Raw genomic sequence first — 16586 nt, 5'->3', positions numbered from 1 at the left:
TTGGTGTTGGATGGCAAAACGAGAATCCATGAAACAGCTGCAAGCTCCTGAGTCAATAATGACGGTGATTTGTAGATCCCTCCCTGGAAGCTGTAGCAGAAGAGGAAGAGCCAGGTGAGTGGTATTTTTAACCAGAGATGTCACATGGTCAGTAGATAGGGATAAACACTTACGGAGTTTAAGGGGACAGTTCCTGACGTAGTGCCTGGGTTCCCCACAATACAGGCACAAGTTATTTGCTCGACGACGTTGTCGTTCTTCTGGGGTGAGCGAAGGCCGCAGGACTCCTAATTGCATTGGTTCAGGTAAGTTAAGCATGGAGGTAGGTGGTATTGATGATGGGTGATGAGGAACTTTAGGGGTAACCCAAGTTGGACGAGAAGACCCCATAGCTCTCTCAGACCTGCGCTCTCGTAGGCGTCGATCGATCTGGATGGCTAGATCGATTAAAGCATTTAAAGTCTGTGGTGTACCCACCCTGGCCAGTTCATCCTTCAGAGGATCAGAAAGTCCCAACCAAAATTGATAACGGAGAGCCGCATCGTTCCAATTAGTATCCGCACTCCACTTCCTGAATTCAGCCACATAGTCCTCTGCTGCTCTGCGACCCTGTTGAAGGGTGTGCAGAGCCGCCTCTGCAGTTACAGATAGCTGGGGGTCATCATATAACTGACCTAGTGCGTCAAGGAAGGTGGAGAGGTTGGTCAGAGATATGTCCTTTTGCTCTAAGAGACGATGGGCCCAGGTTTGGGGGTCACCAGAGAGTAGAGAAATTACGTAGCCCACCTTTGTAGCCTCCAGGGAAAAGGTGCGTGGCTGAAGAGCAAAAAATAGTTCGCAGGAGTTGCGGAAGGCTCTGAACTTATGATGATTTCCGAAGAAACGTTCAGGTGTGGGAACCTTAGGTTCCGGGGGAAGCATCACCACCGTTGAGGAAGGCCCAACTGAAGGAGCAGGAGCAGAGGAAGCTCCCTGGGCCCCAATGGGGTTAGACAGGGTTAACACTCGTTCCTCCAGTCTAGTGTATGCTTGCTGTAGATTTTTGACTGCTTCAGTCAATCCTGCCAGGTGTGCACAGAGTTCCTCCATGGGAGACGTTCCCTGCTCAGGCTCAGACATGGCTACTGTCACGTACCTGATAGGTTGTAAGCCTGAAGTGCAGGAAAAGACCTCCCTTACAGCTCCCACTCCCGTTCCCCTGGAATGGAGACAGAGGGCCAGGAGTGAAGAGTGGTATGGGTGCCTGGCAGGATCAACTGTTGCTGAAAGTCCAGTAGTGGTGGCACCCTCTGGAGTCAGGAATCTGAGGAGTAGACTGAGGACAGAGACTGGAATGCAGGACTGGAGCCCGGAACAACAGCAGGTAATAGCCAACTGGAAGCTGGACTGGAACCAGGAACAACAGCAGGTAATAGCCTGGAACGCTGGACTGGAACACAGCAGAAGGTAGCCTGGAACGCTGGACAGGAACACAGCAGAAGGTAGCCTGGAACGCTGGACTGAACCCAGGAACAACAGCAGGCAATAGCAGACTGGAAGCTGGACTGGAACCAGGAACAACAGCAGGTAATAGCAGACTGGAAGCTGGTGTACACAGCGGAGGGTCAACAAGCCGGTGGTCAGTAACGGTCGGACAGCAGAGGTACCAGGGGTAATGCAGAGGGATGGTCAGGCAAGCCAAGAGGGTCTGGTGCAGGCAGATAGCAGGATCGTCAAACAGGAAGCCGGGTCAGATAACAGGATACACAGATCAGATCAGGTAACACTCACAGAACGCTGTAGAGCAGACAGCGGGGATGGAGTGTGACAGGCAGGTTTAAATAGCCCACCTGACACCAGCGGGAGTGCGCGCGCGCGTGCCCGTGCGTGACCGCACCCGTGAACGCGCGCGCATGTGCAATGGGACCCGTGGCCGAGTTCCCGTGCGCCTGGGACGCCGGTTACTGGCAGGATCTTCATGACAGCACCTACAGACTGTACTAATCAAACTGTCCTGGTGCTACTGCCACCGATAGAAAGTGTCCTCTACAAGTTGTGCTTGGCTTTTTGGAGTACCCCACATGTACTGGGTGATGGGGTGGTTGTCATGTCCTCCATGTTTCCTTCCTTGATGGGTGCCAAGTATGGGTCACATGAGAGGCCTACCCTGAGGTGAGTTGAAGTGGGCTACACTACGCACTTTGTACAGGGTCACTGCCTTACACACAGGGAACCTTTACTTTGAACAGACAATTACATTTGATTAGATTCTGCCGATGTGCTTAACTTCACCATGGCTACTTGAGCATTTAGGAGGGACACGCTGAGCCCTTGCCCTCTCCACCTGTCCAGCATATAATCCGTACTGCACTCCCAGTAATGGTATGGAGGGCCACAGTGCATCTAGCGCTGACTCCATGTGTGCACTTCACTTAACTCTTTCGCTTCTATGCCTGTATACAGGGTGAGGGCCCCGGCAGTGCAGATCTGCTCCCATTGCTATGGGAGATGGATCAAGGCTGAAGGAGTAGCGACAACATCTCTCTCACTGCAAGAGGCTATCTCACCTGCCACATGTACATGCTTAACAACAAGCTGCTAGAGAAACTTTCATTACCATTGGTAACCACTGTAACTTCATACTGTATGAGCACTTTTACCATTATCTGCATACACTGTTGTGTTTAGTGCCCCGTACTGCAACTATATGTACCGGTTACTTGCATTATACCCTTTAGTAACTTCAGACCAGGCAAAGACAAAGTTTCTTAAACATTACTTGATTAAATTAACAATATGACAAAGACAAATGACAGTCAAAAATAACGTGCAAGCATTTCCTTAACATCCCTAGTCCCTAACTCAGGCTTGTGGCTGCCACAGCATACCTACTTAGGAAAGAATCCATCTTTGGCAGTGTCTATAGTTGATGTGTTCAAGAGGAACTACAAGCCCCAGCTTTCCTCTTGTGCAGTGGGGACTCTTGGTATATCATTAGATTTCCAGACTCCGGTAGAACAGCAGTACAAAACTTCCAGGTATGTCCTAGCTCCCCCCCAGCTTGAAACTACCTGTTCCTTTTATATCACACAGAACCAGCGGGTCGACCCAGTGAAGCCCACCTAAAGAATACCTGGGAACACAATTAACGCTCAACTTCCTGGCTGGGGCAACATTAACTATTACCTCCTACACACACCCCTCTACACTCTCCTGTTATAAGTTTCTTCAAGTAATAAATATTCCGAAAGACATCCCCTAGATTTTTCAATGAACAAGAGTAAATAGAATGTTGCTGTGTGCCTGGCTGCCTCTTCACTGTGTGGGGGAAGAGCCTATTAACATACAGCGGCTCCTACAGCGGTAGCACTACATGAATAACCCTTCAGGTAGTTGAATAATTCATTTTTACAGGCATCCACACATCAGACTAAAAATGAGGCACTAATTTGGAAGAAAGACAAGTAGAAGGATTTGGTGCAAAATGAGGGACAGTTGGGAGCTATATATATAAAGGAATAGTCTGTAAGGTTTAATGGGCGACTGTATGCAGCAGCTGCGATTCCTGGGAGAGTGATTACACAGGCTGTATGGTTCCTGTACGGCTGTGCCAATGAAACCTAATTGTTCTTTTTTCTTCATCACTAGGTTGACGTGCTTTGCTACAACTTGCTCTCCTTCAACAATCTGTAGCTAAGCTATAGATGTGAATGCAGGGTGATTGCCACCGGAGAGCTTGTCACTGGCGTGAATCGCTGAGTGACCGAGCTACAAATCGCTGTAAAGTTAGCAATTTAGCGATTCCATAGAAAATAACAAGAACATTCTTAGCAGAAAAATCACTTAAGAAAATAGAGGATTGTTGCAAATAAATTGCCCATCTGACATCACCCTTTAGCTAATCACTTAGATGTAAGATGCTTTCCTATGGAAAATACGCATCCCATTCAATGTTGATGTTTCCAGCAGAATTCACTAGGGGGCACCAAAAGCTCCAGTCAGTGGCTGGCTAGGAAACTTCCTAGGGACATCATCCCTTTGTACTGAACTTGTTTATACAGCTGATCAGAAGGACCACCCTCTATGCCTGTCATCCAGTATCCCTTCCTTACCTCCAGCAGCATCTGTTCTTCTCAGCTCTGCTGCTTTCTCAGGACTCACCTGTTATTATTCTCTTTTGGCTTCCCATGAATCAAGGTAAGCTCTTTATATTGCAATTGCACTTTATAGGGAAACTTATTTCAATTAAGTTTTAATAAACATCAGAACCTAATAATTTTATAGAATCCGTGTCCTTTGTTTATAATGTGTAGTACCCAGAATACTGTTATTAAACACATCTTTTCAGTATAATGCTTAATACATTTTACTATGGAGTTGTTAGAAATTCTGTAAAAATATAAACAGCCCTAAACGTAACGGTGTATGTTTATTTACTTAAGGCAACTAGCTGTAATAAAGTGTGTAGATGCATATGCATACATTTTATATGTATTTTTTATATGTACGTATATTGAAAAAACTGTGATTGCAAGAGAAACTAATTGGATATGACAGTGTCCAACTTTAGGGTATCTGCATTTCTGTATTACTCCACCTGTTGTGTTACATAGCTGCTTTTAATATATATTATGACCTTAGAAGTGAATTATAAAGTGAAAAGAACCTAGTAACAAATAAAATCATTTACAAAATAGCATTTCTGGTGCAATGATTTCTCATTGCTGGTGCATTAGGACATGGAAATATTTCCATATAGAAAACCTATATGTTCTCATGTATAATGGGAAAATATGCTAGTATGTAGAGATAGTATAGAAAGTGCATTTTGCGTAAGTATGATTGTGACTACATTATATGTGTATCCACACTTTATATTGATTTCCTCTATGTATATCCACACTTTTTATTGATTTCCTGTATGTATACTCATACTTTATATTGATTTCCTTTTACAGCACAACAATTTGGGTTGAGGGGACCCATTCCATGGGACCATGGGAGCAGATCCCCTCTAGCCAAATTGTTGTGCTGTGAAAGGAAATCAATATAAAGTGTCAATATACATACAGGAAATCAATATAAAATATGGATATACTCTACATGACAGCTTTGAACAGAAAGGACTATGCAATGGGGATCTGGTAACCTAACGATGAAAATCACCAGATTACATGGAGTACGCCAGAAAGTGCATCTCATTTAGTAAACCTAGGAATTTGAGGTCTGCAAATGATGACCTCCTGCCATTAATGCTAGTTGCCTGGCTGTTATACAGCCCCCCTGGCTTTAATATTGATCTGGAACAAATATGAAGATCATAAAATCGGAGAAAGGTCAGAAGGTTTTTATCAATATACTTGTTTCTGGCTCAAATATTAAAAGAAGAAGATCAACATGGAAGCCAGGCAAGGAGCTTTTGCAGAATGAAAAGTCAACAATGGCAGTCTCCATACTTCTTCAGAGACATCTGATGTACACCTGTATATATTTTATTTCTAAATATGTTCGAGAGTATACAAATATTTAATTTCACAATATCTTGTATATTCTGCAAAAACAATATCCATCATTACAAAAAGATGTAAAGTGAATCTATTGCATGAATTCAAACTTCATTTTGTAAAGCAGACAGGGGGAATGCAATCTTTTACATATATGCTGCCATTGCTGAGTATTCAGAGGTGGAAAATATGAATGGTGTCTTCTCTTGCATAAAGATGCTGAGCGCTATAGAAAATTATTCATCATGGCTGCTGCAGTCAGGGCGATTTTTAATGCATTTGTTTTATACATACATAGATATCTATATAGATATATAGATATTTATATAGATATATATACATACAGTATATATGTCTAAAATATTACCAAACTCTTCAGAAAGATGGTACTTTATTTAATTATTGCACTTATGTGTCTGTTCTATTTATTCTATTCTATTTACATTTGTATTGACATGACTTTTACTGTATGTTTCTTTTTTCTGATATTTTATTTATTTTTAAAATTGGATGTCTTTTACTTCTATTATATAGTTTATTCAAAAATTAATTAAAAAAATCCCCTGATGGTTAGGGGTATGGTTTGTTTGGAACTTTTTTTGATACATGCAATGTTAACATATACAGTATATGTATATATATTATACATATGTTAGTAGTAAAGAAAATTGCATTTACTGCTTGTACTGTTGCAAACAACACAATAAATTTGCATGCAAGTTCAGTAAACTGATTTTTTTTTTTTTTTTTACTCCAATAACTTTTTAATGTGTTATGCATCATGATGCCGATTCTGCACCACAGTCCTCTACATTTGGAGACCAATATATGCCAAACATGGCATAAGCAATTTTTTGATCATCTCAATAAAAACCAATCTACTTCATTAGTAAAGAGGGTAATTATATACAATAGCCTTCTAAAATGTTTTTTGCCTTCTAATCCAACTAAACAGTTATCCTTGGAATTGAACTGAAATATACAGGATTGTACTTACTGTCATATGATTGGCTTTTTTCTTGTGGGTAATATATCAGTACAGGCTGTACATACAAATATAAGTAATTCTTTACTGAATGGATGTATAAGTATGCATACTTATACTTCTAGAGAGAAGTAAATTGAATATCGTGCATGCAGTTTAAAAAAACACTTTTCTTTTTTTTTTTCAATTTTAAGTATTATGGGCAGAATTAACCTTTTAAATAAACCACCTATACTTAATTCAACAACTTATTTATCAAGAAGCTTGACCACTTTTGTTTTAGTGGTAGTAAAACAACTGTTGCTAGGCATGTGTGTTTTACTATATACCAACAAAAAAAAAACATTCTGATTACATTTAGTAGCTGTCAGTATCTATTCTGCAAATGTATTCATTAAATGCAGCAAGCATCATTGGTGGATTATTCTCAAGGCAGTGCTGAACATCATGTGGATATCAATGAACGTGTTTCCATAGCACATGCTCATGTTTCATTGATAAATTACTTGCTGCGTTGTAAAACAAAGACTTGACTTGTAAGCTCTTTAAATGCTTTAGTTGAGTACATTGTGCTGCATGGGTTGTTTGTTTTCTTGTAAGAATATGTCAGCACACACAGGTACATCAATAATGTGGAATAACCGTCTCTTCTTTCTTTAGGATGGAAGAGCTAAGTCACCCGTATTTCTGGCAGTTAGATGCAAACTAATCACTTGCCTTGTGGATCTTATGAGAATGTAACTGCTGAACCGGGAGCCTGCCACAAGCAACAATGGGAGCCAATAACTCATCCAAAACCCCTGTGTGTGATGGCAATGATGAAGGTAAGGTCTGAAGGATCACCAGCATGCTGCTAAAACTTGTATTATACATGCTTCTGTTTTAATACATATTTTTGGGCACAGCTGGCACCAGACATTTATTAGAGGGGCCACTATAGTTACAAAATGGACCTGAACACAAAAAGTATAGATTTGTTGCATTATAAGGAACATTGGGGAAAATTGTCCAAAACGTGAGCACTTAGAATCTGGGGTAGCTGTGCATGGTAGCCAATTAGCTTCTATATTCAGCTTGTTTGGTTAAGCTTTGTCAATAAGACCTGGAAGCTGATTGTTCTCTATGCAGAGCTGCACCAGATCTTGCACACTCCAGTTTTAGTAAATCAACACCATTTAGAACTGTTCCTACTTTATATATATATATATATATATATATATATATATATATATATATATATATATATATATATATATATATATATATAATATTATTATTATTATTATTAATATTATTATTATTATTATATTAAATTATTGTTTGTCTGGAATTCAGAAAAAATAGTGCAGTTCCTTGTATGGTACTGTGCCTAGGCACTTCTTTGCCTGCAGCCTTATAGATGTATATCTGCAGTGTGAGATCATCTAAAACACTGCTGCCTGTCATTCCTAATGTGTTGATGTCATCACTGGGCTGCTTGCTGAAGGGAAATCTGCACTGCATACATCTCCCTGCCTATGTTTTATTAGCACTCATACTATGGAAGTAATAACAGAAAATGCCATATGAAGAGTCAAAGAAGTGCCTAGACACACTGGGGTTGATTTACTAAAACTGGAGTGTGCACAATCTGGTGCAGCTGTGCATGGTAGCCAATCAGCTTCTAACTTCAGTTTGTTCAATTAAAGTGTTACTAAACCCACAACAGTAAAAAAGTTTGTATATGCAGTAAAGTATGCTTGTTATACTCACTGTGGAACCTGAAGGGTTAATACTCCACATTGTGTAAAAAGGCTGTTTGATCCTGTCTTCTCTGATCCTCCCTTCTTCCACTGTCCCCAATCTATCTCCTGATAAGACATAGCCTTTGGAGTCACTCTGCACATGCTCAGTTTGGTGTGTATTGCTAGAGAGTTTTTTTTCTTGGGAGGGTGCATGTGATCAGCACAGGACCAGTCAGCACTGTCCAGGCGGAGGGTCAGAAGTCCTGCAGCCTCATAGGAGAGTCAGAGGAGAATGAAAACTCCTCCTACAAGGTTTAAATGACACTGATAGAAGTCACAAAACTGCTATATACTGCTGATGGGAAAAGGTATTTAGTAGTTTATATTTACTAAAATAATTGCATTTCCATGTTTTGTGTAATGTGGGAGACCAGATATAGTGAATGCAGGGTCCTGGGTTTAGTAACTCTTTAAGCTTTGACAAAAAAAATGGAAACAAATTGGTTTCTATGCAGAGCTGCACCAGATCATGCACTCCCCCGTTTTAGTAAATCAATCCCACTTTTATAGGGAGACACATAATTAATTGTGGAGAAACATTGCTCTCAAATACTGGCATTTGATGAATGCTCTGTTTATGGGTGTTTTGAAAGGGAGCTGATCACCAAGAAAGGAATACTTTGGTATGCAGCAGTTCCCAGTGGGTGAACAGCACCCAAAACATTATCTTTTATCTGGAATTCCTCCAGAAAGATAGCAGTGCCATTCCTGACGTGGGAGTGTGCCAATGTAGTTCTTTGCCAGCAGCCTCTTAGCTGTATACCTGCAGTGTGAGATCATCTTAAAACACTGTTGCATGTCATTGTTAGTCTAACAAAATTTGGTGATGGAATCAATGTGCTGCTTGCTGGAGAAATATCTGCACTATATGCATCCTCCTGCTTATGCTTTATTATCATTCTTACTATGAAAGCAATCATAGAACATGCTTTATGAACCATCTATAGGAGGCACATAATTAATTATGCAGAAGTATTGCCTCCAATTACTGGCCTGTGATGCCTGCTCTGTTTCTGTGAGTTTTAATAGGAAGCTGCTCACCAAAATAAGGACACTGGCATGCCGCAATTCCCTAATTAGATAAAGTAAGATATTTTATCTGAGCAATAAAGAATAAAGTATCTGGGCAATAAAGATTTTTTCTGGGGAAGATATTGTTGACAAAAACCTTTTGGCAATGTTGATTCTCAGAGTACAGAAATGTTTAGTATTGGTTTGCAAAGAATAATGAACCATTTAGACGAGCCTCTGAATTTAACATTCCTCTACTGTCATACACATAAAGCATACCTCCCAACTGTCCTTGATTTCGAGGGACTGTCCCTGATATGGTGCAATGTCCCTCTGTCCCTCATTCCTCCTCATATGTCCCTCATTTTGGTCTGATCTATATAGTTGTATATAAAATGCACTTTTTATGTTTCAAAAAGTGTTTCCCAGTGCTAAACCTTTCATCCAATTTCTAAATGGCTGCATTTGTACATTTTAAAATCCAATATAAAGGAATAGTAGTGGTAAAAAAAAGGACTTGTGGGTTTAATTAACCTTTTTTTGGGTTTATTCTCCTTTTAAGGGGGTGTGGCAGGAGGCGTGTCCTATGCTTACATAAATTTGCTAGTAGGTGTCCCTCATTCCCATCTCAAAATGTTGGGAGGTATGCATAAAGTAGGGTAGGTTTGGATGTTACCAGTTATTCTACCAGTATGTTTTTAATTTTTGGGAGGAAACCAAAGCACTTTTAGAGCTTTTTCACTGGAATTTTAATATTACAGCTTGACAGGGCTGCACACATACCAGGGTCCTGGCAGTTTTACTTTGGGTTGCAGAGCTTGGCATGGGGCACTTTCTGTCAAAGTTACCCATGGAGATCAAGGGGGCATCACTGCAACTGCGAGCCAAGTGTTTGGCTCGCAGTTTTGGCATGGTCCCGCAATGTAAAATTTCTATTCGGCAATCCAAAAGAAAAAAAAACAGGCGTCAGTATGTGGCAGTAGTGCCTCCTAAACACTGCAAGCTGCTGCTATACCGCCCTCTGAAACGTGTTTCACTGTGTGTAGGCAGGTCTACTTTCTCCACTGCAGGTGGCACTCTTCCACAGCGGCATTGCAGTTGGAGAGGAAGTCAAGAGGAACATGTTCCTCTATGGTTTCCTGGATCATTGGGGAAGCTATCCAAATGGATGCTGCTGCCCCATGTGACTCTAGCAGCCATTTTGGGTCAGGCAGAGCCTGGGTCCCAGGCTTAGCATGCATTTCATGGGTTGGTAGAGTAGAGACGGGTCCCCTGCCTGGTAGATACAGCACCAGCAGCAGCAGGTTCTTGATGAGGAGGAAAAGTGTCAGGCTTGCTACTTCTCTGGACATCTTCCTGCTTGGGCACAAGACAGCCAGGCTGCATTCTGTCCCTCAGAACAGGTGCTGTCAGTTCAGCTGAAACCTGCCCTCTACACGCCCTTGGACCTGTGAGTGTTCCCAGTTGGGCTGTCTTCCCACTGGGTTTATTGTAAACTGTCTCTGCATTATTTCAATACAAGTTCTTTTTTTTGCCGCCACACCCCACTTACTTGCGGATTGCATAAAGCATTACTGCTTGTCTGAAAGATCCCTAAGAGAGGCCATAGATGGAGCAAATTTCTTTTCTGAAACCATGATCGATCAACTTAGTACATTCAGCCTGCCTATAGATGGTTCGAATCTCGGCCAGTTCCTGCTGAACTGGCCAAGATATGAAATTTATATGGCCGGCCTTAGGACATGCTTTTTCATGTGGGGGACTTTTTGTGGGTATTATATGCAGGACCCCTGTGCAGCAAGACTAAAATGATTACCACTTAGAAACTATACTGCCCAAGAGATTAGCTTTAGGTTCCATTATCTGTATCCAAATAAGCTTGATTTGGTATATTTTGCATGATTGCATCAATAGTATAAATTCACAGCATTTAAACAGCAAATAGATTCAACATATCAATTAGTTTGTCTGAGTTTACTAAACTGTTAAAGCATAACAGTAGTCAAGCGCAGCAAGAACACCCTGTGTATTTTTCATGGTGTACACTCCTGAATAAGTACTCATATAACCAGGCAGGGAAATATAAAAAAAGACATCCATTTAGGTTTTAATTTGCTGGAGAGCCTCTTCTGTCTTGGCACTCCTGATGCATCAATGCAGCATTTGCTGTGATTTACTAGATTTTAGACCAAGACAGCATATATGGGGCCAGCTTAGATTCTTTATGTGCTTACGAGTTATAACGTGTTTTTTTTGTTTTTTTTTTTATTCTACCAACCTTTTGACATAGATGATCACAATTAATTTACAAGAAGTAGAATTTACAAAAATCGCACAGCACTTGTGACATATACTATTTGGTTTTATTTTCCTGATAATTTCTGCAGTTATCAGCACTTGTATGGTGTGTGTGTGTGCCAAAGAATTTCTGTTATATGTAGTGTGATGGGAGTCACTTTGGGCATGGGTCTTGTGGAACCCAGCTTACCTTGGAGAGCTCTGGAAACTCCTTGCCCAGCTCCCCTGGCCCCTCCTAAGTGTAAGTTACCCTGTGTCTATTAGAGGCACAGGGTGACCGAGAACCCCAGTCTGATCTGCACTAATCAGATTCACCGTGCAACCACACTATACTCAGCATTTCCTTTTATCCATTATCCAGGGTGGTTGGTATTGAAGTAATGAATGGGCTCTTTCACTTGGGACATTAATATTTCTGAACAATATCCCTCAAGATTATATAAAGATTTCGTCAGAGACCACTGCTAGATGGTTTGAGGTGGGGTGGGGGTTGCTATGTGTTTGTTAACGGCCTGTATTCCATTGTTCTATTGTGTCTGTCTGCCTTGGGAGAAAAGTATTATGGGATGTATATGTGTACGTGGATTAGCTGTGAGGAGGATGGGGGGAATTCCTCCAACAGATCTCCCTGCTGATAGGACAGTCTAGTGATGAGAAGTTTGAATACACCTGTGTGTCTGTTACTGAATGTAGTCTACCCCGCCCTGTGTCATTATGCAAAGGAGGGGGGATTGTCTCCTGAGTATATATCTCTGTACCTGTGTTCAGTTAAACAGTTCATGTTCCAGCTTTGCAGCCAAACGAGTCCTGCCTAGTTCTTGGTTGTAATATACGACTATAATATCTAATATCTATATTTAGACTGGAGGAAGCGGAGTATGATGGAAGCACTCAAGCAGAGTGTGGGAGGTTACGTGACATGTAGTGTGTACCAGTTAATACCTGCACAGTGTGATATGATGCATGTAATTAAAAAGGACCTGATTTGATAAAGCTGTGCCTAAAAAGTCTAGCAGAGGCACAGAAATACTTAGGCACAGTCTCATGTCAGAAGAGTACAGCTTATGCACAATAAACATTTCTAGACTTTCCCTGTAAAATAGAACATCTTCATGTTTTGAAATTAGATACACTTTACGTGTGCAGTATAACATTACTGCATTGGTATATGTTGTGTACCAACTGACTTCTGCAATGTAACATTGCAACGATGTTATGGCAAGTGTGCACCCAGTACAAAACAGTACATGTGCAATATACCAGTGCAGCATTGTTAGACCTGTACATGCACCGGTTGGGAGACAGTAAAAACACACGGACCTGATTGGACCATCCATTTCCCTCTATGGAGCTGCGGGTGTAAACAGACATGTGTCCATTGACACTCGCCGACATCCGATCTGATTTTGTCTGCTAAAAACAGACATTCCCGTTCCGTCTGGCAGATTGGATGGCAGTTTGTTGTAAACAGACAGGCAGTCCGTTTCCATCTGACCACCCATAGAGGACAGTGGGCTCTATCCATGTGTGCTCTGCATAAGCAGAGGGGACATGGACCAGTCATCCGCCTGCTCAGCGTGGATCAGCGGACAGATCCTCGGCTGAGCAAGCAGACTCCTGGGGGAGTCTGCCCAGTGTGAAAGGGGCCTTATTTTAGCCATGTCCAGGTGTTTAGGTAATCAGATTGGATGTGGGTGGTGGGTGTAAACGGACACACGTCCGTTTACACCTGTGGCTCCATAGAGGAGAATGGAGGCTTCGGATCGGGTCCGCTTGAAAAATTGGCAGGCAAATCCGATCGGAACGTCCATGTGAAAAGGGCCTAAACCTTATGGAACTCTTCACACTGGTCAGTTGCATTTTTAAAAGTCCTGCTTGCTGAATTTTTGGTGCGCTTTTCAACACCGCACCAAAAAACGCAGCTCCCCATTAAAATGAGTGGAAATGCATCAAAAACACACAGCGGTTGCGTTTTTGGCACTTTTTTTGAGTCACGTGTCCATGTTTAACAGGTGCATGCTGGGAGTCAAGCAACTAGAAAACGCCCTGCAAATACTTTTAAAACTCAATCTGTGTTTTTGCTCCATTTTTTCAGTGTGAAAACGGCCTAACACAAAATCCAAAAATTAAAAATCTCTGTGTGAGTGGACATACATATACATGTGCAGGTATTGGGGGGAATAAAAAAGGACAATTTTGTGCATGTATTTTCTGATCATTACACAGGAAGTTTTGTGCTAGAAAAAAAAACATGCGTTGTAGGATCAGTAAAATTTTAACACCCATGTGAACGTAGCCTTATAAGGCATGAATAGAGCATATGCTAAGAGCATAAGTAGTTTTCTCCACTTTGGGGCCTAGTATTCCGAGATATACAACCTGCCTCAATTAACATCCTGTTTTATAACATGATTTGGAAAAACATTAATGGAACAGTGTACTATAATTTGACAACAGCCCCCCACCCCCTTCCCCAGTCCACACAGGATGCCTGCACACATTCTAGGAAGTAGTAATCTGTAACAAAAACAATTCCATAAATTTACTAGAAATGTTTATTAAGGTTGGAACTTTCCTTTAATATATTAAGGCTGTACCACATGACAACTAAAAGGATTGAACAATTCCGCTGTGCTAGTATAATTAAAGTATATTGGTATCACTTTTCTACTTTAAAGTTGGTTTGTCAAACAGGGTGTATATAGAAAAGAAGCCAAAAAAATGTCCCAGGTAGAGACACATCATTTTTCTCCCTGACAGCCCATACAAAGGTAAAAACGAATTATATTGCATGCTCCTTGTTAAATGGTTTGCTTTTTTTTAGAGTTCTCCACTAAAAGAAACTTGATCAAAGGGTTGTATTGCTTTCTGAATCATTGGACTAGCATGCAGCAAGTGAATACTGAATTTCTGAACTGCATGCTTGTTTGATGTCAGCCCTTGAGCAATTTAATCGTCAGGTCGGCATTGGCAGCCACATTGTACAGGTTTCCTTTTAATTAATGGTGGGTTTCCAGGAAATAGTAAGCTGCTCTATTTGTGGCCTGTCTGTACAGTAAAAGGGAGGAGTTGCTTTGTCCTTCTACATTGTGATTTTAATGTGGTGGGATACACAGCTACATATTTTAACTGATTTATGAAATAAATAATAAGGGACAGTCAGGCTGGGGAGGAAAACACTAGATTATGTTGGATTGCCTCTTCCTAATGCCAGGAAATGAGGCAGGGTCTATCTGACTTGCTACACACTGTGAGAAGCTTACAGTGTGCAGTGAAATTAGAGTAAGCAATTTCAGCACAGGAGAGGAGCCTGTACAACACGTCGGTCCCTTGTACATTGTCAAAGTAGGACAAGGTCTGTCTATAACAACTGGTCTGTGGTCAATGGGGGCTCCCGATAGTATTACAAACAGTTTGGGAGGATTCTAGGATTTACTGTTATACTGTGGGTAAAGGGTATCTACACCCAAAACTTATTTTTCTTAGTTTTGGATAGAGTAGGTAACAGCAATAGAGAAGAAATCTTTGAATGGGGACACTGTTTTCCAGTAAAAACTGCTTTGGTGAGATCTCCTCTTATTTCTTTCTCTGTCTTTGGGACCAGAAATGGAAGGAAACCTCCTCAATAAGACACAGACTGCTAACCTGTCCAATCAAACCTGATGGGCTTTTGACAATTATCTACTATAGATTCCATTCTATGAAAGGAAGATGAATGAAAGATCTGTCTCCTCCATTCATAAAGTACCTTTCATTGTGGGGAGTAATAGTATGAATGGAGAAGAGGAGCTGAAAGAGTGCGCATAGTCAATACTCTTGCCTGTGACAGTTCCTTCAGCTATATTAACCCCTGCGTCATGGGAAGATTATGGCTGTGGGGGTATGTGGGGGCAGAGGACTTCGTATATCAACTAAAACAGCAGCCAGCAATGTAGGTACTGTCCCTTGTGCTGTTTTTTTTTTTTAAAACTTGACTAAACTAAGGCTTTAACTGGATAGGAAGTGAGGGTAAATCTCTTTAATGGAGCCCCAAACAGCAGTAAAAAAGAGTGAGTTCAATTTCTCCTTTCAATTCAAAATTTGCTCTTTATTGATGATATTGCTTGCTTTTTGGAGATTTAGTAACATAGTCTAGGCCAGGGGTGTAAAACTCAGTTTCATCACGGGTCACAAAAGCATTATGGTTGCCCTCAAAGGGCTGGCTGTAGCTGTAAGACTAGATGTCCAAGGCACCCCACCCCCCAACATCAGATGTCAAGAGCCCCCCTCTCCCATACATCACAATGCACCCCCTTTACATTGTGTTGCTGCTGGGAAGAAGCTGGGGATGGAGCTGGGAAGAAAAAGGTGCACGGTTTTGGAAGAGGACCGGAGGAGGGCTGGAGTTAGCTGCTTGAGTCAGCCGAATGCTCAGACCAGTTTAGGTGGAGATGAGGGGGTGCTGCACCTGCACAAAGAGGTGGAGGATCTGGCAGAGGAGTTCTTTCCTCTTCTCTGCTGCCAACTGCTGAGACAAGGTGAAGGCAGAAACAAGAAGAGTGCTGCAGCTGTAGGAGAGGTGCCTAGGGCCACATGAAATGGCCTGGCCTGGTGGGCAAAATTTGTGTTTGACACATGTGGTCTAGAGTCTACAGCAATATAAATGCTTTCAGCAGTTCGATTTGTATATTTGTTTATATCTAATTTAATTTAAAAAAGGGGTATTTGTGAAAGAAAGAGCTCTGTGTATTTATAGGTAATATATGCAAATTGTTCCTTTGTTTTGTTTTGTAAAAGTCAGTTTTTAAATTTGATGCAATTCTGATTTAACATAATAAATTCTGAAAAAAAATCTAGGCCTAGTGGTAAACTGAGAGTACAGCAGCTTTGAGATTAAAGTGCCATAAGAATGCATAAGCAGTGTATATGCATCAAGAATTATAGTAGAAGCATTATGCAGTCAGGAACATTAGCATCACCTTATCATGATACGCAGCAAATCTTTCACCTTAAGCCAACTTTGCATTCTGCCAGCGATATGTCTGC

At 41.3% G+C, this 16586-nt stretch overlaps 1 protein-coding gene across 1 annotated transcript in view; it reads left to right on the top strand.

Annotated features, from left to right (window-relative positions):
* The first annotated feature begins 4031 nt into the window (after positions 1 to 4031).
* STK32A (serine/threonine kinase 32A) overlaps positions 4032 to 16586 on the top strand; it is a 313145-nt gene continuing 300590 nt past the window's right edge. The window contains exons 1-2 of the mRNA XM_073620615.1: positions 4032 to 4176; positions 7129 to 7292. Coding sequence (XP_073476716.1) covers positions 7241 to 7292 — 52 coding nt within the window. The 5' untranslated portion in view covers positions 4032 to 4176; positions 7129 to 7240. The remainder of the gene's footprint in view (positions 4177 to 7128; positions 7293 to 16586) is intronic.

This window comes from Aquarana catesbeiana, linkage group LG03, assembly GCF_042186555.1.
Source record: "Aquarana catesbeiana isolate 2022-GZ linkage group LG03, ASM4218655v1, whole genome shotgun sequence".
NCBI classification, from domain to species: Eukaryota; Metazoa; Chordata; class Amphibia; order Anura; family Ranidae; genus Aquarana; species Aquarana catesbeiana.
This window is presented reverse-complemented; position numbering and strand designations above follow the sequence as displayed.